Source organism: Anser anser, assembly GCF_964211835.1.
Source record: "Anser anser genome assembly, chromosome: 19".
In the NCBI taxonomy this organism is placed as follows: domain Eukaryota; kingdom Metazoa; phylum Chordata; class Aves; order Anseriformes; family Anatidae; genus Anser; species Anser anser.
The window spans coordinates 8396228-8420244 of record NC_139740.1 but is presented as its reverse complement, the minus strand read 5'-3'; the positions used below and the strand labels follow the sequence as shown (position 1 = coordinate 8420244).

The following is a 24017-nucleotide window of genomic DNA, read 5'->3' as shown; positions in this document are numbered from 1 at the left end:
ATCAGGGCAAATTTCTGCTGAGCCTACCCCCAGTGCATGGTATTTAGGTACCTTCACTTAGGGATTTCCACAAAGTGAACCACATTTGAGTCCGCTTGTGGTGCACGTAATGGAGCTTTAATTAGAACTACCCTTCTTCAGAATCACCTAATTGCTCTGTGTTTAGACCAGGATGTTGTACAACCGGGGAGGAATTACCTGTTACCGTTTTAAGTAGCTCCTTCACTGCTTTTTTTTTTTTTTCCAGGTAGTTTACCTTACCGTGCATGGGAAGTGCTTAAAAACCCCAAATTTCACCAAACACAAAGTGAAATACCGAGACGCGAGTTTATTTATTTGCAGTTATCAGTAACAGGCTTTATTTATTTGCAGTTATCAATAACAAGTAACACGGCTCCATCGGTTTCCAGCCCGGACACTGGGACTGAGCCACCGCCTCCAACAGCCCCTGCCGCGGAGGAGGAGCCGCGGCCGCCGCTTGAGGAGAGCGACGCCCACAAAATGGCGGCCGTCGCCTGAGGACAGCGACGCCCACAAAATGGCGGCCGCGCCCTCCCCGCCCACCCCTCCTCCGGAGGCCCCCGGTAGGCCTCAGCTGGGCGCGGCGGGGCGTCGTCCCCTGCCCCGGCGTCGTCCCGGCTCTTTCCCGTGTGTGGTCGGGCCCTGGCCTTGTGTGTGCGTGGTCCGCCGCGGTGCCCGCCTCCCCCCCGGGGAGGGGAGAGCAAAGCACCGGTCTCTCTGCCCCCGAGCTCGTTGGGGAGCAGCGGGATGGAGCTGGGGAGGCTGGAGTACCTGCAGGCCCTGGTCACCGAGTTCCAGGTGACGGACAGCTCAGGTAACCCCACGTTTAAAAGTTTGAGCTCCATTGCTTGTTAGTCTTTATGTCGCACGTGGCAGGTGCCTCTGGCACCATCCCCTCCTTCACACGATGCTTCTCCCTTGCAGAGGCCAAGGAGCAAGTGCTGGCCAACCTTGCAAACTTTGCCTACGACCCCAAAAACTACGAGTATCTCCGGCAGCTTCAGGTCCTGGATCTGTTCCTCGATATGTTGACTGAAGACAACGAGACCCTTGTGGAGTTTGCTATTGGTAAGAACTGCACCCGAGTACATTCATAAAACAACCCATAGGGGAAAGGGATGACAGGAGCTGGGGTGCCCATCCCAGCACTGCCATTCAGCATCCACTCTCACCCCAGGTTCAAGAAGGCAGGTGACAGTAGCTGTACTGCATTCTGGCAAGCCCTTGGTTGGTGGAAAGTGAGTGGAATGGGGTAAGAGGAAATGACTTTAAGGGCAGTATGTCTCCTTCATTTTAATATAGCTGCTGTGCTTAAAAAAAATGATGCTTTCTGGAAAGGATTTTCTTTTTTAAGACTCTTAAGAAAACACTAGCTGACAGCAGTACAGTGCCCTCTAATGACATACAGGGGGAGGAGTGTTCTGGTGGAAAATCTCCAGGAAGAATAAAGAAAACAGCCCAGGAAGCAGCTAAAATTTTTCCAACTAAATCTTACAGAAAACCTGGATACGTATTTTTGTATTAGAAAACATGGATCGGCAAAATATTGGTCAGCACTTAGAGATCAGCACTTGTACTCAATTGGATTTAAGGAAATAATTTCTATTACCACACTAAGTTGGAAAAAAAAGGTTATGTAAGATAATTAATACCATCTTGCAATTCCTGAGATGTAGAGTATTTGTCTCTTACTGTTCAGGAAAAATATCTTTGTGTACTGCCTTATAAAAAGGAAGAAAGATTGAATGGCCATCCAAGGACAACCCAGTGCAAGTGTCTAACAGGGCAGGATCAGATTGTGTTAGTATCAATAAATATAAACCTATACAATACATTCAGGCTGTTGCCATTTATTCCCAAATAAAGTGCCCAATTCCCAAACAGGGAAAAAAAAGGCAGAGGGGAGCAGAGAGAAGAGCGCATCCTGTTAAGTGTGCAGAAGGAATTTGTCTTGCCTGTGTCAGACACTGTCTTTTGCTGTTTCAGGTGGTCTTTGTAACCTGTGCCTGGATAAAACTAACAAAGACTATATTCTGGAGGCCAATGGGGTAGAGCCCATAATAAATTGCCTCTCCAGTTCCAACGAGGAGACCGTCATGTCGGCGGTCACAACGCTGATGTACCTGACAACACCGCAGTCCCGCCAGCAGACCACAGCTCTCCCAGTGGTGGAGTGCATGCTTCGCTTCTCTCTCTCAGCCAGCAGACGGCTAAGCAATCTGGCAACTGTCTTCTTGGAGGATTGCTGCACACCTCTGCAGGTGGAAGAGGCTCAGAACCTAAGCAAGCACACAGCAGTAGGGATTCCTCTCCCTAAGGACTGAAGATACCAGAGCATTTGGGAGCTTTTAATGGGGAGGCCTCCCTCTGTTTTGCCAGGTCTCCACTTTCTGCTCAGCAGGTCAAGAGCATGGTGAGAACAATGGAGTGGGAAATTGGTCAGACGAGTGCTGGATTTTAGTTATTAATAAAGAGGACGATACAGCACTATAACAGGCCATGCATAAACTGCAAGCAAATATTTAAAATAAAACAGGTTGTGGCTGTTGGACAGCAGGTTGCCAAGTGCAGCTTGCACAAATAATCCTTCCTAGCAATTGTATTTTTCTGTTTGGGTTATTGGGCTGACATCCCCTCCAGTTCCTGGCTGGTTTTGCTGCAGCTCCCCCCTTCATCGTCAACTCAAATGACTTTGAAATGTCACATAAACTTCATTCTTCCTGCAGAAGAAAAATGTTGCCCTGCCCAAGCAATTTGTAATTTTATTACATTGCTTTGGTACTGAATGTGCCATCCTATCATCATGCCATAGGCTAGTAACTTACTACACAGAACAGGTTGCAGCTATGCTGTAAATTGGGAAGTGGAAAGTTATCTGTCTTTCATTACCACTGGTGAGAAAGGTGAAGATTGAAAAAAGGCTCATGGCACCTTGGCTCACAAGAACAGCTGTCTTGTAAAACCTTCTCTTAATAAAACATTAACTTAAATGCTGTGTAAACAGTTTTGTATAAACTCATAAATATTTCTGTACAGCACTTGCAGTCCAGCCTTCACCCACTCACTAACACACATGGGCCAGAAATCGAAGCCAGCTTGGTCTCCTTTCATTGTCAGCCAATCAAGCAAAAGGCAACCCAAAAGCCAGGGTGGCTAAATACATAAAATACAGGGTTTGGTTGTTGACGACAGTGCTCCTTGAAAGACAACAACCCTGTGCCTGTGCAAGTTCCAGAGCTTTACTTCCTCTTTTTCCCTTTCTGCTCCCAGCCTAAAACACACAGGAGTGAGCTTAAAAGCATAAAAAAAAAAATCTGCTTGTCTTATAGCATCTCTTCATCAATAGCAGACATCAGGAACAACTCTATAGAGATTAGCTGAATGCAGGACAAGCTTCCAGACACACGGAGAGGACTCAGGATGTCTAATGAGGGCAGCTCACTTCATTTTATAACCGTTTCACCCCAGTAGCACCCCTGCCCTGGTCACAGTGCCCTGCTTCCTTGGGCTGGGTTTCCCTGCCAGCTGGTGACCTGGTTATTACCCTGGCTGTGGGACCAACCAGCACCCCGTTTACTGCCTGCATTTGCTTTCAATTTTTAAATGCACAGATAAAGACATTCTTGTGCCTTTTATTATTAGGAAATCCACTGGCTTGAGTCCAGCTCTGGTCAGTTAACTTTAAGAACTGCAGACCAGTGACCGTTTGGTGGCATCTCTGCCGGTCCCAGCACATGAAGCACTGTGACAGTTCTCCCTCGGCAGCCACCATTCCAGCAGCACTCGGGGCTGAGCACACCTCCAGGCCTGCGTCTCATTCTCAGACAGAGAGGTTAAGCCTCCAGTATCTCTTCTTCTACTCTAAGACACACAAATCTTACCTTTTCTAGGGTCATATGGAGAACTTCAGCAGTGTCAAGCTAGCATTTTTCCACAGGCATTAAAGTCTTACATTCCCATGCCACCAAATAGTGCAGAAAGCTTAGTTCTTGTAAGTATTCTTCAAAGGCAGGCTGGCACCCTCTGCTTAGCAATTGTACAAGATTGCTTTTATAGTCCAGCTGATGATGTTCTATCACCAGTGGAATATGAACACACAAAAAAACTTTTCAATTAAGCAGCGATGAGTACTCAGCATTAAAGAAATCTCTCAAATGATGGTGCTCACTCAGCTGTCAAAATTTACAAATCCTGGTAAAACAGCAGACAGAAAGTTGGAAGCACTGCAGGAATTCACACGCAAATCAAAAGAGGTTAAGGAGTCTAGGTGAAGACATGGCAATAAGACCTACCCAAGTCTTTGTTTCCACACAAGGCCTCACTGATCTCAGCAACAATTCCTTGGAGCTCTTCCTAGGGAGATTTGATTACAGAATCAGTGTCTGAAAAGCTTGTGTCTGAAAGCTATTTTATCCTAGAGCAAGACAACAGAAACTGGCAACTTTCCACATCACAAAAAAAAAAGTCTGGCTTTGCTGAGCAAAGAAAGAAATTTGATTTGATGACTCTGAGAACCATTTCTCAAAAACAAAAAATAAACAAAAAAAAAAAAAAAACAGCAAAAGTAAAAAAATTTTCTTTCTCATTCTCATCCCACCCTTGCTCTGTCTTTTGGAAGAACCATCTGCCCATTCTCTGAAGCCTAGTCAAGCCACTGTCCCCATGAGTTTGCCTTGGGAAGTCAGCTGTGTAAAGTAGGAGAGCTACCACATCAGATCAGCCTGGAGGTTTGTTTAATCTAATTTTCTGGCTTCAGAGTAAGTTCCAAAAACTCTCAGGAACAGCTGCCCAGGCGAGTGACTTCTGGTGACTTCCATTAGTGAGATAACAGCTTGGACACAAAGCTAGGAGACTTATATCTGTGCCTAAGCTTTCCCATTTTCAACACTTACAGTAATTCTAGAAATTCTTCCCACTGCTGGAGATGTTGAATCATTTTTTGAAACTGTCTGGGGACAGGTTTTACATCCTAGACACATGTAAGATAAATCCCTGCCAACGAAACGGCTACACACCTCTAAGTGCTTGGTTCAGGCAAGTACGGTAAAGAAAGTCTTGAACAAAATGCTTTCTAAATAAAAAGGCTAAGGATTTACAGTGTGAAATTAATGATCAATTTACGATAAAACCAAAAGAATAACCAAACAGTTAAGCAAGTAATGGATTGGGTTTCAAGAGACAGATGATAAGCACCGGCAAAGCACGAACAACACTAAGAGGGCACCGCATAAATCATTATCACAGTGCTTCCAACCCCCAGACACGGGGGTATCTTAACACCTCTGATGTTCCTGGATAGCCCTAGTAGACACCTGTCACGAAGAGCTCAGTGTGTGGCTGATCCCAGCCCAGATTGTGTTTCCCTGCACAGACACGTGGCCCCGCAGGCTCTCGGTGCCCGTGCAGAACTAACAAGGTCTGTATTTTTAACCAGCTGTGTTATTTACATAAAACTTGTAGGATCTTTGCAAAACTATTGTTCCGCCAAATGCACCTAAAACTGCCCAGACATCCAGAGGTTACTGAAGAGGGAGACGGACATGAATACATAGACCCAATTTCCTTATGAAGCCCGACTAACAATGAACAGCAAGATAAGAACTTTCTGCCCCTGCTGATCTGCGTGGGACTCAAGCCACTTATCTGGTTATTTCATTGACACACGTAGAATCTGCGAACGAACAGGATGAGTGTGAACCAAATTAGGAAATAAAGGTGTCAGAAATAGAATTGAATGAAACATTCACATGATCATGATCCCTTAAATTACTTCTATTTTTTTCTTGTCCCAGTACACCTAAGTGAGACTCATAAAAGGAACAGATACCTAGACACTACTCACTTAAGCAATAAATTGTGTCCGTTTATATAAAGCAAGAAAGAAAATGTCTGCTGCCCGTATTTACTAGTTCCAGAAGTTTCAAGCATCAGCAGCCATGGATCAGAGCTCAGTCTGCTTGGAGCCTGTGAAAATACTCTGGACCCAGCACCCCAGTTTGTCACACTGCTGCAGAAGCCAGCACCTAGCCATGGAACAGGAAGGAAATGGATGGGAGTTGTCACTTCTTAGAAATAAAAAAGAAATAAATTACATGCTCAGTGCAGGATCTTAAAAGTTAACAATGAACTTCACAGGGAAAGCATATGGCACAGCCTGGATCAGCACCCATCCAGCTTTCTTCCAGAGTCCCAGTTGTCCTGTGGTAACAGGAAAGAAGCACGAGTCTGGATTCACTGTATTTAAAATTTTGCCTTGCAAATAACTCTGCTATTCATTCAGTCATTAGCAAACATAATGGAAGCTACAAACAGCAGCAATTTGCACAGATATAGGGTGCACCTCAAGCCTTTTACATATTTTTCCAGATCACTTCCCTACCGTGCACTTTGCTTCTCAGAGCGTGCAAAGGGAATGATGTAGAAATGGGGCTTTATTAGCTGTGTAAGGCCCATATATTTTATCTGTATTTTTTTGGCCTGCTAGGGAGCTACATTAATGCTTCGGAGTGCTCAGGGAGCTGCAGGGACATTACCACCACTGCTGCAGAGCAGCCTGTGAGCATGATTCTGCAAAGAACTTCACCCTCAGTTATTTTTACACCAGAATCCCTCATTCTCACGCAAGTCTCCCTGAAAAGGGTAGGCAATCTCCCTGCAAGAAGCAGCCTCTTATCACTCTAATTAAGGCTGCTAGCATCAAAGAACTCTCCGCAACGCTCCTATGAACAGGGGAGCCCAAGCTGTGCACTCCCCCCGCCCACAGCACCCCACCACTCACCCCGAGCTCCAGCCTGTCGTACTGATCCGGCACGAAGTCCTGCTGCTCCACCAGCTCCAGGCGTGACTCACCACAGAAGCAGGAGAGGAAGCCCCGCAGCGTACACCCTTGAAGTCGGCCAGGGCACCGTCCATGTCCACCAACACCCACGTACCCCCAGCACGGGGTGAGATGGGATTTGCAGGTACGAATTCCCCCCCACCCAGGTAGGAGCAGAGGTGAGTAAACCACTAACTGGGCTTATGCCAATGGTGAGAAACAAAATTGATCAGCAATGATAGCGAGCAGCTGCCTTGTTATGTGTGTCGTGCACCCTTTTAGTGAGTCTCAGCTGTGACCGCAATGCTCCAATCAAGACAGGTGGAAAGGCAACTTGGCTTGCCCAAAGTCTCGGTAACTGTAAAGGAGAATTTAGAAGTTCCTCTGGTTGTGGAGCTTGCAAAAGAAATGGAAATTTATCATTTTCCTCCTCCTACGGCAGGAAGCAGGTAGGCATGATTTACATGTACCCAGCAGCCAGACAGCATTTCATAACAGCTGTGGGGAAGAACACCCCCAGCTGTAGGGGAGGAAGAGCACATTAGAGCAAATCCAGTTTTATAGGTTAAACATGTAAGACCAGGGCTTCTCCAAAACTGACTTGGAAAGCTGGGGTATTTTTAGATCCTGTTCTTCCAGGAGGGGGAAGGGTGAAAAAGGCACAGTCCCTCCTGCACACATAGCTCTGTACAAATCCCCATGCTGCGGCTTATCACGCAACAGATACCCTCCAGGACAGTAGAGTACTTGATCGTTTGGTCTCCCTTGCACCCCCTTTCTGGCCAGGGTCTGATTTATTTTTGTGACAAGAAACTTTCGTTTCCTCTATTTTCTTGAGAAGGAAATATTTCTGGTAAAACAAACAGATTACATGTATCAAGCCATATTGCATGCTTCTCTGTTCTAGAAGATAAAACCAAAGAGAAGTTGGACACTTTCTTCAAAGGGAGATGGCATGTGATGGTACCCCCAGGTCAGGTGTATGAACTCACCTCTTCTGCTCCATCCCACCTATGTTGGAATAAGGCAGGTCTGCTGAGAGCAACGTGGAGCCAAACCCATGAAATAAAACCCACACAGGAAACACTGCTTCAAAATTTCTATATTATTTACTTTAAGCAACAGTCCAGCTTCGTGAAATTACAACACACACTTTAAAGGATGAGATTTTCACCTCATGGTCAAGCACCAGCATGATCATGCACAGCATTGAGTCAGTTGTAAAAAAAATGCCCTGTAATTTTTATTTATTTTATACGATCCACTCCACCTTCACTGATTAAAGTCTGAATACATCCCCTCCTAGCATCAGGCCAGGTGGCTCTGGTCATTAGCCCTCTATTTGGCACTTACCCTGCTTCGTAGTAGTCTAGTACCAAGATTGTTTTATTTTGTTAAAGGCAGCATGGTGTACACTAACCACTTTAAATGGCACAGCAGGGCTCAAGGCATTTACCACATGCAGACAATGAATTCTTTTAGATCCCTGAAACTCACACGTGGAGGAAGGGACCACTCTTACTGATTGTTTGCTGGCCTCTTTAACCAGGACTCTAGACCCTTTGTAAAGCTAAGGGGTTCTAAAAATCTCAGTACAAAAACCCGCTAAGCACATTTAGAACCAATCTACTCTCCTTTGAATTACATTACTATACTTCATAAAGCTTTCCCTCAAGTCTATCACTAGAAAACACTCATGTCACTTCCAGTAGATCTGGGGGAAACACAGGACAGAAGTGGAAAAAAACAAAACAAAACAAAACTTGATCTCAAAAAAGGATGGAGTACATAAAGTGCTTCTTTTTAATGAAAGAAATTCGAGATGTACAGTCAGGCTCAAGTTGTGCAGTTCACAAGCATGGGGGAAAAGAAACAGACACGAGTTCAAAACAGTCAGGAAAGGAAAGGTTTAACCAAGGACTAGGCTGGACTTGCCACCAGGTGGATTTCTCCTGGACGGTGCAGGTGCTGGTGCTACTGGGCTAGGAACAGGTGCAGCAGGCAGGGATTTTTCTTCATTCTGACCTGGGGCAGCTTCTACATCAGCCTCAGTGTTTTCTAAAAGAAAAGAAGCTTTTAAGGTATTTGATGTAGATAATGAAAGCCAGAGGTTTCTCTGGCTTAAGCAGAAGATCAGCCCCACTAAGTTTTCTCCAGGCTTACGGACACACTCAGAGTGCTGCTGTAATCTGCTGGCATGACAGACTTTCAGCTGCCTGAAGTATTTTTCAGAAGAACTCTGATGCCTCACAGTTCAGTTTCAGGCATTCAAGAGTCGCAGTCACTCAGCTACTATTAGGGGATCACAGTTTTGTTTTTTTTTTTTTAATGACAAGCAGCTACAATTAAGTCATGTACACAGTCAGTGTACAACCACTAACAATTTCAACTCAAATCTGAGCAGTTGCTGGAAACAGAAGCATCAGTGCTTGGAAGCAAGAGCTCAGATTCAAACTACATTCCCTATTTCATAACTCGTGTTTAGAGGGAAGAGTGTCTGACACACACTTCTGAGGCTTCACACAGAACAGACTGGGGAATATCCATGCATGGGTAGGCTCAAGTCTTACATTCCCTGGAAAGCACATGACAGCGTCATCTGCTTTAAATACTTCTGAAGAACCACAAGTGAAGACAGGACACAGAAGGAATTCTTCACAGGAAGCACTTTAGATACTCTAGCAAATAACTAATATATTAATTAGTTGTCAATGAAGTAGGTAAGGACAGCAAGATCATTAGCACCTCCTATTTTTATAAATTAATACAATCAGTTATGAGCCAAAAGCCTAAATCAGCACCAAGATGTCTTCTGATGCTTGGGGGTGTGGGTAAGCATGGGTGCGGGTGCATGGCCAGCTCTGTGAATACATGTTTCATCTGCTTTTAACAGATCTTAGTTTCATCTAACGAATACTAGCTCTCTTTTTGGAGGATTTGGGAACATCTGCACATACACCTTAACCAGTACCTTCACGATTTTGCTCATCTTGATTATATTCCCTCTCTCCCAGCCTTCTTTTCTGACTTAAGATGCACCACCATTTTAGTCTCCTCATAAGGCAGTTGCTCTACCTCCTTGATCTTTTCTGCTACCTTCCTCTGCCCCTTCTTTACCCCCACTACAACCATCTCATCTTCACACTTCAGGGACTGCACACACAATGCAAAATGCAGGCATATCGTTATTTAGAAAAGCAAAACATCTTCTTTTCAGTTCTCTTCCAGATGACATTCAACAATTTGTTGCCTTCCTCCAAACATTTCAAAGAATTTTCAGTAGTTAAACACAAGGCAGATCTTGAGAGTTAACTGCTGCACAGAGCCAAACATGGACTGGCATGGTTTACGTGATTTTTTCCTAGGTGGTTTAAGTTACTATTTTTTCCTACTTACTCATGCAAAGACCTTTTAATCTGCCCACTTTGTTGAGTTCTTCTGACCGTAAGATTTTTCTCACATCAGCACATTGTAAGAGCTTAGCTATCACCAACAAAATTGGAGACTTCACTGTTCATTACCTTTTCCAGGTCATGGATGAAGACACTGAATAGAACTAGTCCAGTCCCAGCACCACTTCCCATGGCTCATTTTTCCAACCTGAAAAGCAATCACTAAACCCTACTGTTTGCCTCCTATTATTCGGCTATTTTCTAATCCACAGGAGATGCTTTAAATCCAATGCTGTGCTAACTTACTGTTGGTTTTGAATTGTTTTGTGTTTTTTTTAATAACTTTTGATGCAGGATTTTATCAGAAATGCAGAAAACCCACTCATGTGGGGAAACCCACTCAAAGAACCCTATAACAAAGAACCCTAGCAGCTTAGTATAACCTCCATGCAGTCAGATAATTTACAGTATAGATTCTCTGCTGCATTCATTAACCCACAGGCACATCTGAACAAAATAGTTTGAATACTAAGTTTTAAGCTTGAAGCTTCTGCAGCTCATGCATACCACTGCCTGCTTACTCAGCAAGCTGAGAACAACTGTGGCCATGCCCGCTGCTCGTACGGCACTGAATGCTTCATTGTCTGTACTTCAAGCAGACAGCCCAAGTACTATGAAGTACTCGCCATGATAATCTGTCTACCGAATGCCAGACTTCACCTTCCAGCGTATCGTGTAAAGGCAGTCACTGGTGACAGTCCATTAAGCACTGTCTAGTTCTCCTTAGCTAGTCACGTTCATCAACTACACAGCACTAACTGAATCACAAAAGAAACATGAATTACTAGCACAGAAGAATGTGGGGAAGTTGCTATAGCATGTTAGAGACTCATTTAGCCAGCTGATACACACAATAGTTCTTCCCACATAATCAAGGTATAGCACAGCTTGCTAACCTAGAAACTGAAGTGGTAAAAGGCAACAGGATCAGATTAAATACTGAAGTTCTTCCCTTATCAGAAAGGATATAACCTCTGAGTCAGTTTGCTAGTGAGTACACTGCAAACTATTGAAACCCTTGATGCACAAAAAGGAACTACAGATCCCAAACAGGAAGTATGAACACTTCTGCAAAAGGAACAACTCTTCTTCCCCTAGACAGACATGATTAATAAAAATGCCATATCCCACCTGACACCTACTTGGGGTTTTATCATCATTTACATATAGACAATCATTTCCAAATGCAAAAGAGGAAACTTTTAATGATGGGAGCCTATTAAAAATCTAGTTGTGCTGTGAATTTATAAGCTGACAGCTTTTATTTGGAGGCATATTCATCCCCTTTCAAACCCAGGAGACAGCTATGCAATGTCAAGTGCAAAATTACATGTGCAACAAGTGGGACGTTCACCATCCAGTGTCTGCCATCTCACACAGCGGGAATATCAAGTGGTGGAGTGAAATAGCCAGCTCAACAGGACTCTGTGCTCCATTAAGCTAAGATACTCAAATCTATCAAAGGGAGAGATTAATTTAGCGGTGCATCAAGATCCTCAGGTATCTGCCACCTACACCACTTCCAGGAACCATTAACTTCTTACTCCTTCCTAAGTACTACCAGTGGAAGCTGAACAGCCAAATGTGTCAACCATTTTATTTTGCCATGTCTGTCTTCAAAAGTTTAATTTTTAGTTAACAGCAAACAACTCCAGTTAGGAACACTAACTTGGTGTTACTGTCCAATAACAGATTGCTTATTCACTTATTTGGAAAACCACTTCCCAGCATAGATACACTCAGTACTTGATAAGGGCGTCCTTTATTGTCACCTTCTGGAAACAAACCAAAGGCCAACAAGTATTAGACCTGTGAAAGTGGGAACTTGTAAGAGTCAGGAATATCATTTTGTACTTAAAGTTTCAGTCAGGTGTTGCTAACCCAGGCAGCCGTATTTCCGCTGCCTCCAATGCCACCTCCTCTTGCCTCACCACTCCTTACAGGCTGTCTTCTAAACCCCAGAGTGAGCTGCTTTAAACAAGTACCAGGAGAAGGAGCAGAGCCCTCAGACCAGCGTACTTCTGTTATCAAACCACATTCTCCTACCTGAGGCACAAACTCTAACTGCCCACTAGGATGCTAATTAAGATCGGACAGACAAGGGAAAGAAAGACTAAAGCACCCTGCATAGTTTTATTAGAAGCAGTGATGTTGTATCACAGACTGCCGGAGGAGCAAGACTTATTTTGGCCAGAGATACCACTTAGAGGTAGTTAATAAGCACTCTGGAAAACCTCTCACCCTCCCAGAAGTCTGCTCAGGATATGCAACTGCTAATAGCTGTAGTGATCCTCCACAACTCTTAGGTGTTAGAAGTAACACGTAAAGTACTTGGTCAACACACACATTCCTCACATCAGGAAGTAAGCTATTCTTAAGGTAAATCTTGCAAAGGAGAGATTTCCACCCTCAGAGCTAAAAAAAAAAAAAAAAAACCAACAACCCTTCAAGGTAAAATGCATGCTGCTAGGGGAAGTTCCTCTGTTTACATGAAGGGTTCAGTATGCACATGCACTTCCTTGGCAGAAATCAGCATTTAAAAAAGCAACAGGAACTTAAAAGCTAGTTAATGCAGATGCTTTCAGATGCAGTAGCTGTTCCTGCTTATTTCTGTGCATCAAGTGTTTGCTGTGTGGAAAGACACTATGGAAAGAGGTAAACTGCTGAACTAAAATCTATGAAGTTGACTGTACTATTTAATTATAAGCTACTAAAAACAGTATTATAGTCTTTCAATGACTTAAGTCTTTGCAAGATGGTATCCACCTTGCCTTCTAGTACTTAAACAAATCTTGACACCAGCTGCTGCTGGCAAAATAAATGAACAGGACTGTTCTTGTTTTTAACCTGATGACTAAACAGAGGCATTCTGCCATTGCATTCCATATCCACTCTTACCAACTTCCACTGAAGTAGTGAGGTCATTTTATTGATTTGATGGAATCAAGGGAGAACCCCAAGCTGTCTGTCTTGAGAGAAACCATTTGTATATCCCATGACCTCTTCTATTGAATAAGTAGAAACTGTTTTTACTAGAAGAGCCTGAAGGAGTTACTCACCAGAAGCTTCACCACCACCATCTCCTCCCTAGAAGAGAGAGAGTAACACGTTAGATCTCATACTCAAAAAAGTATTTTCCCCCTACCTCCATCAAAAGGGTACTCAATACTCCGTGCTGTGGCCAGACACGCTGCTCTGCCCAACACCACCCTGACAGACCCAATGAAGAACTTTTAGAGCAAGAACAGGCTCTTAGGAGGCAGGTATCAGAGTCGCATGGCTGGTTCTAGATAAGTATTTATGCAGATTAATATGATGGTTTTGTAAGCACCAGTTCTCACACAGTGACTAATTGAATTTTGTCAACTGCTTATTTACCTGACATACTTTTAAAAATTCAGACAGATAGTACCAAAGTAATCTTGATGACCTGTAATATATGGTATACTTGGTACTCCCACACTGTGAAGGATGCAGGTGTCTTACAGCACTATTATATACAGCATCCTTCATCAGGCAGAACTGACGGTAACCAGAACGTTGCAATTGCCAAGCAGTAATGACAAGAAAATCATACTCTAAGCAATTAGAAATATTTTGGTGTCCTCTCCTTTCTCCTAAGCAACTCTTTCCAACACCAAACATGTATCTTGAACAAGGTCAAAAACATTTGTTCCATCCAGGATATTTAACTTCATTTGTGAAATATCAAAAAGTTTTAGACAATGTTATAGATAAAGTTTTCTTCATTACACAAACAGCTAAACATTCTTTTCATACTCATTTGGTTCAGACTGTAACGACACTGTAACAACACAAAGATACAGAAAGTCCACCAGCAGCAGCAGCAAAGGCTTCTCAATGGCATGAGGTTTTATCAACTTCCATAGACTTAACGTTGTTAATTACACAGTGAACCTGCAGTCGTTAGGGTATTAGTACACAGAAATGCATGCAAATATATCCCCTCAAATCTCAGACTGCGCTATAGTACATTAGCTCCAGCTTCTGCTGCTTGTAGCTTTAATCACTGCACAAAATTAAAGTATTCCGCATTACAAGAATCGTGTTTGCAAAGCTGAGAACCACAAGACAGAGTATTTAATACAATTAAGTAGAAAATAGAATTAGACTAAACAGTTTACTTTTGTTTTCTGTGGTAGCAGCTATAAATTTAATCTTGTGTTTGCTAAATTGGAACAAGATATTTTATGCAACAAGGAACAATTCTGTGGCTCAGTGAGGCTATTAATAACAAAATGGGTTAAACTGATGATTGACGCCAGTTATCAAAATAAAACTTGCTATTTATAACCCATGAGGTTATACCCAAAAGGTATCTATACAAGATTTAAATGGTGATTTACCTACAAAGTTCTGTTCTGAAAACCTAAAGCTCAAGAGGTTTCTTTTTTTTCACCTATGGAATTTGTTTTTGCAAGTGCAGTCTGCTCTAGGTTTCCCTTTTTTTTTCTTATGTTCAGAGGAATTATTACTCTATGTCCTGTTTTTTCCATTAACTATAATAATACATCAATCAAAGGCCATGTTAACACTATAAATTATGCTCCATATTGCTATCAAGTAGTTTACACAGAAAATAACATTTCTGATGGTATTACTAAAGAGAGTAACAGAAATAAAATAAGCACTCATGCCATTGAGGGACATGGTGTTGGGATATGAAACCAAGGCCCTTGTAAGTCAATAAATCCACACAGTTCAACGTAGGTAACTATTGTTTGTACAATCTGTTAAAAAATAATGAAAACAATTAATGCTAAAGTGAGATCTCACACCACTTCATTACTGTCCATCAATAAGAAGAGTTAAGGGCTCTAGAAAGCACCCCTTTGAGAAAAATCCGACCCTCCACCAGCATGCTGTAAGACTATCATACGGAAAAGAGAACCTTCAGGACAAGAACAGGTTTGAGAATAAGACTTTGAATCCTGCAACACTTTCAACTGAGCAACTATCAGTGATAAAGCAATCAAATACAGAGAGCAAAGTGTCCCCTTATCAGGCTCTTCGTAGTTAATGTACTGACCTTTGGATCTACAAAGTCTCCATAGTTAGCATCAGTTGAGTTTCTTCTTTGTGGTCCAGATGATTCACTGTCTTCTCTGATTTCACCTGGCTTAGTCCCTAGAAGCAGAGATTGATTCCAATCGGTTGCAAGATTAACTTACTGGGAAAGCAGATGAAAACTGATGTGGTGCTCTTCCTTTCTGAATGACAGCTTTAACATCCCAAGGTTTGTCCTGGTTCTTTACATAACGACTCACAAATTACAATTGTACAGCTGCATCTCGTGCAGGGTCCCAAGGCCAACCCTACTGGAAATGCTCTGCAGAAATGGAAGCTTAACCCCAGCTGCAAGTACAACACACAGCTAAACTTCCTCTGATTAATCAAGATCAGCACTCTTCCACATACTAAGAAACAAGTTTGCCCTATTGTAACATGATTAATTTGGAGATATCACATCCAAAATACACTCCTCTTAGCTATCTGGTTGCAACACCTATGACATACAGTAAAAGGTAATTTTGAAAAAGAGTTTGAAAGTAATTCAAAAAAGAAAAATTCCCATGCAAGTAGACATCATTTCTAGCCCCAAACTACCAAATAGGAAGTGAACTCAGGTTTCCACACGCAGACACCAGCAGCTCCAGGCCAATACCAAGAATGGATTAATGCATGTCAGCAGACCTGCGAACAAAGCACTACATTCTTACCCGATGATTTAGCCCAGGAAGGTGGATTTTCTTCAGGAGTTCCAAAGATGCTGGATGCCATTTTGTTCCTTCGCACGGGTTGCTCTTTTGGTTCGTCAAAACCCAGGGAAAAGTTGGACCCGCCACCAGGAGGACGCAGCACTCTGGAGAGAGATTTAACTTTACAACCTTGGGTCTTTATAATCTGCATTACTGAGCAGCACTCTTAACATGTAAAACAAGACTAATAAGCTGAAAGATCGTTGTTGGCTCTTGTAATGGGCAGTTAGTTGCATGGGCTACGTTCTGCCCAAATGGAAACTGTGTGAGATGACTGTATTATGCATTGGCTCTTAATAAATGATGCTCACTTTTATGTCTTCGGTGCATAACTCAACCTATAAAGCTAAACTGCTTGCCAGCATTCAGACAAAGTACTACATCTCCACTGCTCTTCCTTGGTGACATTTATCAAAACCAAAATACTCTGTACTCTACTTGTGTCCTTGCTTCACTTGGTGTCAACAAGAGCTGCCACCAGTCTTCAGTGTCTGACCAAATTAAACATATATATATAATTATATAGGCACGCCAGAATCCAGCTTTTTTTAGAGAACCCTATGAAGGCAATTAATCTTCAAATTGGCAGCACAGCGAAGACTAAAGTTTGGCACATGAGTCAAAGTGCTGGTTGCATCACTGATGACTGGGCTACAGCCTCTATCTGGATTTGTTTCATCAGAAAAACCCTTAGGTCTGCAGCGTGCTACTGCACTGAGCTTAAAGAGATTTGAGCATACCAACAGAAATGTGCTTTCACGACACCCAGTGCCCTCAAAGGAAGACCAGAACAAGCTAGGGAAGGTGCATACTCCTTCTTCTTTTCTAAGAGTTTAATTGAGATGCAACACAAAAACACTTCTCCAGCCTAAAATACTCAAGACAATGGCAAGAAAAACTCACAAAGGTGTTGGACGTGAATATTTAGTGTTACTAAACTAGCTAACTGCTTTTTGTTACAAAACTCCTTTCCAAATATATAATTAATAATGCTCAGGAGCTAATGGGAGGATCCCACTATTGTGTAACATGCTTTATGAATCCAAGAACACTTTTGTGATCTGCTGCTTCTCCTTTCTGAATTAAGGGATATAGTATAATGGTCTTGAATCACTCCATTACCTTTTTTCCCCTGGAGGAAATGTCCCTGTGTATTTATTTTCTTGGCTACATCTGTTACACTTACTAATTTGAAGAACAGATTGTTCAAAAAAGAGGGCTCATCCCCTCATCTTACGTCACCTTATTTTACCACAGCAGTGAAACCAGTATTCTCTTAGCAGCATGACAGTTTCCACAAAAGGTCTTAATGAAAGTAACAGAAAAGGCAATTGAAGCAAAAAAAGCAATCACTCAAACTGTTTAAGAGAAGTAACCACTTTTGCCAATCCAAGACAAAAGGTTGACAGATTTTATTAGAAGCTTCTCTCGACCCCGAGATGCTTTAACATGCTTCACCAAAGCTACAACTCACACTTCAGGCAATGAAGTGTTCTTAAAATTGCACCTGATACCTGGTGATGTGCACTGAAAATTCATCCACATCCAGGAAGCACTTGTCAAGAGGTTTTTCTTTTTTTCCTCCACCCCAAAGAAAAAAAAAAGCTACAAGCGAACAGGAAGCATCTGCTTTGTCAGGCCAAACCTTACAGAAAAGACAGAGGCCAAGGCTCGGTGCTAAACGCGAGCCTGCTCTCACTGCTGCAGCATCCACCAGCACCGTGCACGCCAAGTGCTGTGCATCCCTTCGAGCCGTACTTGTCAAGTTTTCTTTGTTCCAAGCAGGGCCACGGCTTCCTCCACGGCGGTGCTGCCTCCCCGCTCCCCACCCAGCTCCCCTCGGCCGCCCGCTGCTCCCCCGAGCCCGGCTGCGGGGTGGGAGCCGGGGCAGGGCTTTAGGTTCCCCCCCCCCCCCCCGAGCCCCGAGGGTCACCCAGATCGAGCAGCCGCCCGGGGGTGGCTCACCCCAACCCGCAGCGGGGCGTGGGCGATCGCCGCTTGGGCCGGCCGGAGGTCGGTGCCCGCTGCCCCCCGGCGGGGGGTGCCCGAGGTGGGGGGGCCCCAGAGCAGACAATGGCGCCCGCCCCCGGCCGCGCCCAGCCCGAGGAAACCCCCGGGGCTGCCCCGCCGAGGGGCCGGGGAGCAGCGGCACGAGGAGGGGGGAAGGAGCAGCAGCCGTGGAGGAAAAGGGGAGACTGGGGGGGAATCGGGGCGCGGTGCCCCCCCCACGCCCCCTCCCCCGGCTGTGGCTGCGCAGCGCGGAGGGAGTCGCCTCCCTTCTTTGTTAGGAGGCGGCTGAGGCAGACGGGAGGCCCGGGGTGGGTGTGGGGAGCTCCCACCGCCCCCGGCCCCGCACACCCACACACACCCCGGGCAGCTGCGGCAGGACGCGGCTTGACCCCCCCCCCGGTACCCCCCTCGGAACCCCCCGGAGCCCCCCCCCGTACTTGCCAGTACCCCCCATACCCCCCCCGAGCCCCCCGGTGAGTGCCCTCCGCCCCCCACCCCCCAGCCGCTCCCCCCCCCCCCCGAGGCCCTGAGCGGACGGGGGAGACCCGGCCTCCGCTGCCCTAACGGTCCCCTAACGGTCCCCAGGGCCACTGCCGCCGCCGCCGAGCCCCGCTCCCCCGGCGGACCTGGAGCTGTTCCTGCCGCTAGGGTCCATGCCCGAGAAGGTGGTGGTGGTGGTCATGGCGGCGGGCGGGAGGAGGTGGAGGCAGGGGAGAGGGCTCCGTCAGGAGGCCGGCGGGAGGTGACGGTCCCGGGAACGGAGCGCGCCCCTTCCCCCCTCTCGGACCCTGCCGCTGCTGCTGCCGGTGACAACTGCAGCCGCCGCCCGCACCGGCCGCGCCTTTTATACTATCCCTAAGGCCCGCCCCCTAGCTGCTTTCTCATTGGATGATTCAAACCCAACCCTGGGCTCCCATTGGATAATGCCTTGCCATTCTGCCCTTTGGCCCGCCTCGCCGTCTATTCTGAGGAGCCTCGGCTCAGCCTTAAAACCCCATTGGTGAAGAAATACGTCTGCTCTACGGTGACTGGCTGCGCCTGGGTGGTGGCGCCCTTTGTTGATGATTGGCGGGAGGGCGTGTCGCTCAGGGGAGGCGAGCTGCGATTGGCTCAGCCGCGCATGAGGCAAGACAAAAGTCTCCCCGGCCTTCCCCTGGCGGAGGCCGAGGGCTGTGAGGAGCAGCCCCCCTCCCCCCCCCACCCAAATCACCTCAGGCGGCCACCCCGGCGCCCCCCGGCCCTCCCCAGGGCCTGGCCCCTCGCACCCATCCCCACCCGGGGAGGGGACCTGGCCTCCAGCAGCTCGGTTCCCTCAGAGCACGGCACAGCGCAGCCCCCGAGCCTTTGAACAATAGGCAGGGAGGCCATGGAGGTGCTGAGGTGGCCGGGTGGGGCTGTGGCGGTTCCCGAGGCTAGTTCTATCTCCAGCAGTGCCTGGGGAACGTCCGACAGCCCGCAAAGAGACAGCGGGCGGCTCCAGCAGGGCCAGTCCCAAAATGCCCTCACCAGATTTTGGAGCAGAGGATTATTCTGGGCCAACGAGGCTCGTCCCACAAAGTGTTGGGCATGTGGGACACCAAGCCCGTGGCTGAAAGGCGCCACGCTTCTGTTCTGCGTATCCATCCCCAGTGCCAGCACAAAACTTCGATGGCACAGAGGGCAGCAGTCATCTAAGCCAAACCCACCTTCGGCTCAGTGACTGAGGCCTTCCCGACCTCCACAGAGCTTTCAGACACAGACGCTTCCTTGGTCACCACTACTTTTACTCCAAAGCTAATGCACTACGACCACACGCTGAAGTTATTGCAATTAGCACTTGCATAAAGGAGAAGAGGGCAAGAATACCCTTGCCTGTTCTAGACATCCCTCCCAATTTGCACTAACAATAGCTTTTAATGCCCTCCAAACACTTTCCTCTAAATAACAGTTTTCTAGAAATATATATATATATATATTTGTCTGGAAACTGCAAGCTCTGATTGTGCTGCTTTGCTCTGTTTACAAAATGAGATCAAGTGAGTGAATTATCAACTGAATTATCATCAGCCTTAATATCAATACAACTCAGAAAAGAGTTGAAATGCTAGAACTACACAAGCAGGACCATAGTATTTTATTTTTATATAGGATCTATAAAAATGTTAAAAAACAGAACCCCACTATCACTATGTAGCTCCCCAGGGAATTCTCTGTCACATCTTTCTGACGGTAGATTAAAGGGAAGTTTTAAGCAAGATGACACAGTTGTTTTAATTCTATTATCCTTTACGGTTGGGCATTAAGTCAAATGATACCTACTTGGAAGCACGTAAGCCTCTGCTCTCTCGGGAACTTTCAACAGTATTTTGTCATCGAAAAGCTTTTTATTCCAACCCACAGGATTTGAATCTTAAGTTTGAAAACTGTTGTAGCCCTGAGACATGCAGAGACTTTTTTTTTTTTTTAAGTCAATATGAAGAAAAACCTGTTTCCTCTGACAAAGCTAGTTTTAAAATACAGCTTTAAGATTCTAAAGCTTCAGTATTTTCAAGGGACTCCACTGATCTCTGAGGTGCTGAGACAGTCATGACTGCAGGTTATTCTTTAAATAAAAGCTGCTTTGCCAATTATTTTCCCATAACAAGATCAAGGGGTTTATGAAGATCACTACAGAAACTGGGCTTACAGTCCTTTCCAGGATGATGACATTTGACCAGAACAATTCTCAGCAGCTGTTTGAAAACCTCAGGAACCAAACAATTCCACCTGTTGCTGAAACTCATCTTGCAATGAATGCAAAAAGCATCTGGAAGTCTGAACAAGACTCCAGGAAACGCATAGCAGGGCTGGGCAAGGAGAGATGCCATTGGCTTGTGAAAAAAATCAGCTTGATGATCCTCCTGTGGCCAAGAGGTTTTTCTTCATGCGTATCTGCTATTTATGACAGTCACAAAATACATTCTTTCTTTTTCCGAGCACATCATACAAAACAGGTTTTGACTCAGTCTTGTCTTCTTCCATCAATTCATTCACAGCTGTAAGTAGGAAGTAAGCCTCAGCTAGTAATTTTTGTTACAGCTGAATCCTGAGCTGTCCAAGATTTGCATCTGAAGTGATGTGTAGTGAAGTTCAGTGGAATACAGGTATCCTACAGGTGCCAAGTTTGTCCTGCTGAGCAGATGCTGTATTTCGCAAGGGATGTGAAAGTTGCTTTGGTGCTTCTCTACATCTTCAGGTGAAATTCGTAACGGTAAGTTGCAGTTTGGGAAGGGGGTTTGAACCACAATGTCCAGACTTCTATCAAAGCTGTAGAGATGTAGTTCCAAACATAAAAAGCAGAGCGGCCAATTTGTCGCTTTTTTGTCTGAGCATCAATTATAACCAACTCTGGCAGTGTACTCCAAAGCATTGTTGTTTAGTGAAAAACAGACATCCATCACTGGAAGAGGAAATCAGTATCTTGACAGATTCCTTCAGAGTTCCTTTTATTCCATTTTTGTCTTGTCTGAGTTTGTTTAAACTGCACAATTTTCTTAATCAAGTGATCCTACAAGAGGCCTTGCAGGGCATCAGATCTACTTTAATGAGATATATGCCTTAGATTCTCCCTTTCAGCATCCAGTCCATGAAAAATGGCACTAAATCCATCAGAAAGGGTATCCTTTGCCCTCTTTTCCCCCATCCACCTGGAGAATATTCCTTTCCTAATGAGCAACAATCTTCTTAGTACTTTATTTGGGCATCCACAGGCTTAGTCTTTCCCCAGGACTTCAAAGTCACCCTTCTATCAGGATTAATCCTTTGTCAAAACCTACAGCTCCTCCCGCAGTCCCCATTCCCCCTGCAGCTCCTGGCCAACTCACACTTCTGCTCTCTTTCTACCGCACCAACCCTCATTACTTCTAGGACCTCTGCTGTCGGTGAGCCATGTCTTCAGTAGCACCACCAGTCCTACTGTGCCCCTCCTGCATGAGCTGAAATCCTTTTCCAGGAAAAACCCTGAAAGTCCCTCCCTTTCTCAAAGGGACTCAAAGCACTTCATAAGCACCGAGTAGGCCTCCCAGCATCTCCATGTTAGAGTAAAACCATTAGTCCCATACTACCAGTGAAGAAACCAGGAAACTTCTGAAAACAAAGGATCTTGAAGGCCAACCAAAGGCTGAAAATGGACCAAATCCCCATCTTCCACCCCATATTTATCCTCACATTCCTACATCTTCACCACCAGGGAGAAGTGCTGTACTACCAATTAATTATGACATTAAGTACAAAAAAAAAGATAAATTAGAGGATTAAATTATTCACTAACAGAACACATTATTTTCCAACAAGTTAATGGCCAGAAAGAACAAGCCTCAATAAGCCACAGACTGACGAGTATTAGATCACAGAGGTAATACAACTCAAAGTAATGCAAGTTATTTAAATTCTTTTAACTTTTTTTTTTTTGTTACTCCAGATCAGTCTATCACACAAGCTGGTATAAGCATACTGGGAAGAGGCCACAATCTAAAACTCTAATAAAAGTCCTCCAATTTATTGTTCACTTTCAATAGAAAGTATTATTTCTTTGGGCCAGTCACATTATACCTTTTCATTAATGTTGCAGTGATGGTCACAATAGAACCAGCAGCCTGCAGACAAAGTGACAGCACTTGGATTACACTGCCTGACTCAGATGTAATGAGGGGAAGGTACTAGAAAGAAATACTCTTGTGAAAATAATGTTTGACCATAACCTTTGAGGAGATGTTGCATCTGTTTTGACACCATTGTTACCTTGTAGCAGCAATTATTTTAGTACTGCTTCAGAGAATTTTTCTTTCGACAACATCTCCATATGTCAGTACAAGAATCTCTCGTTACCACTTGGGAGTATTTCCTTACAGTCTTAGCAGTTTAGCATATTCCATTTCAGAAATGTCTTGCACTTCTAGAACCCTTTTTGAATCAGCTTCTCAGACCACTAATTACTGATGCTCACAAATGCCCTTTTAAATCAGTATTGGCCCCACTGCGCAGGTAAACTGAGGTGCTGATTTTCAGGCATTAACTGAATAGGGGTTCAACCAAAATCAACTGTGCTTTCAGTTTGTAATTTATTGCCCCTGTACATGAATGAGAACATCTTTCTTTAGGTACCAGAGCCCAAAAGTTTTGGATACATCTTTTTAAGTAACTGGAAAAACAAACAGCACCTGTGTCCATTCCACAACTGAAACTGCAATTGTTTGACAGGCTGAAGACAGAGTGTACACTAAAGGCAAGGTCTTATCATCCACAAGGACTTGCTAAAGTATTGTATCCAATTATGACTTACATTTTTTCATTTAAAAGCCACATGAGGAGTATTAACTTAATTGCATGGCAAACACTTTAGAATACAATATTTGAAAATTCTGAGTAATAACATAATTTGCCCAGGCTCTTGAAAGATCCCAGCTGTTTAATAGATGCAAAAAACTTACCTGTCAACTAGCGTGACAAGGGCTCTTTGCCAGTTTTCCTTTATCCTCTGATATGTGGACTTCTAGTAGTCCACTGGGCTACTAGTGTAAACACAAGAACTGTTAGAAATTAAACCAGGGCAAGCAGCTGAAAGAACTCCAAACAATTCGATCCAAGCTCATAGTCTATACCCCTGTACTTAATTGCAGTCACCATCTTACAGAAACATCGCTCAGTACTGTTAGAAGAACTTTCAGAAACATCAAGGGCCAGCTCAGATGAAAAGCAAAAAGATGTTAGACAAGTGAGAAATGTAAGTGAAATGATCCATACCTCTCCATTTCTTTCAATAGCCTGTTGCTAAATACTAAAGGAAATTTCAACTTATGGTGAATTAAGGAGTATTTCCACAGCTGCCACGTCAATTCAATGTTACAGAAGCCTGTGTTTTTCTTATATTTTTTCACAGAGGAATTTTGGTTAGCTAGTCACAATTCACGTTAAGTGGTC

At 44.5% G+C, this 24017-nt stretch overlaps 2 protein-coding genes across 2 annotated transcripts; one reads left to right on the top strand and one right to left on the bottom strand.

Moving 5' to 3' along the window:
* The first annotated feature begins 60 nt into the window (after positions 1 to 60).
* ARMC7 (armadillo repeat containing 7) lies at positions 61 to 3011 on the top strand. Its single transcript, XM_083805643.1, has 3 exons — positions 61 to 835; positions 946 to 1089; positions 2008 to 3011. The coding sequence occupies exons 1-3, from the start codon at positions 769 to 771 to the stop codon at positions 2343 to 2345; spliced, it is 549 nt and encodes a 182-aa protein (XP_083661769.1). The 5' UTR covers positions 61 to 768; the 3' UTR covers positions 2346 to 3011.
* A 4912-nt stretch (positions 3012 to 7923) lies between these two features.
* On the bottom strand, positions 7924 to 18910 carry JPT1 (Jupiter microtubule associated homolog 1). Its single transcript, XM_083805647.1, has 5 exons — positions 18707 to 18910; positions 16032 to 16174; positions 15341 to 15438; positions 13350 to 13377; positions 7924 to 8896 (listed from the first exon to the last, which is right to left on the bottom strand). Exons 1-5 carry the CDS (start codon positions 18760 to 18762, stop codon positions 8748 to 8750), a joined length of 474 nt encoding a protein of 157 aa, XP_083661773.1. The 5' UTR covers positions 18763 to 18910; the 3' UTR covers positions 7924 to 8747.
* Between the last annotated feature and the right edge of the window lie 5107 nt (positions 18911 to 24017).

Excerpts from the sequence above, each read along its gene's own strand:
- ARMC7 (XM_083805643.1), top strand. The coding sequence starts at position 769 with ATGGAGCTGGGGAGGCTGGAGTACCTGCAGGCCCTGGTCACCGAGTTC. Across the intron at positions 836-945 it reads CCAGGTGACGGACAGCTCAG|AGGCCAAGGAGCAAGTGCTG; the intron begins GTAACCCCACGT and ends TCTCCCTTGCAG. Across the intron at positions 1,090-2,007 it reads CCTTGTGGAGTTTGCTATTG|GTGGTCTTTGTAACCTGTGC; the intron begins GTAAGAACTGCA and ends TTGCTGTTTCAG.
- JPT1 (XM_083805647.1), bottom strand. The coding sequence starts at position 18,762 with ATGACCACCACCACCACCTTCTCGGGCATGGACCCTAGCGGCAGGAAC. Across the intron at positions 16,175-18,706 it reads AGCGGCAGGAACAGCTCCAG|AGTGCTGCGTCCTCCTGGTG; the intron begins GTCCGCCGGGGG and ends ATCTCTCTCCAG. Across the intron at positions 13,378-15,340 it reads GAGACTTTGTAGATCCAAAG|GGAGGAGATGGTGGTGGTGA; the intron begins GTCAGTACATTA and ends TCTCTCTTCTAG.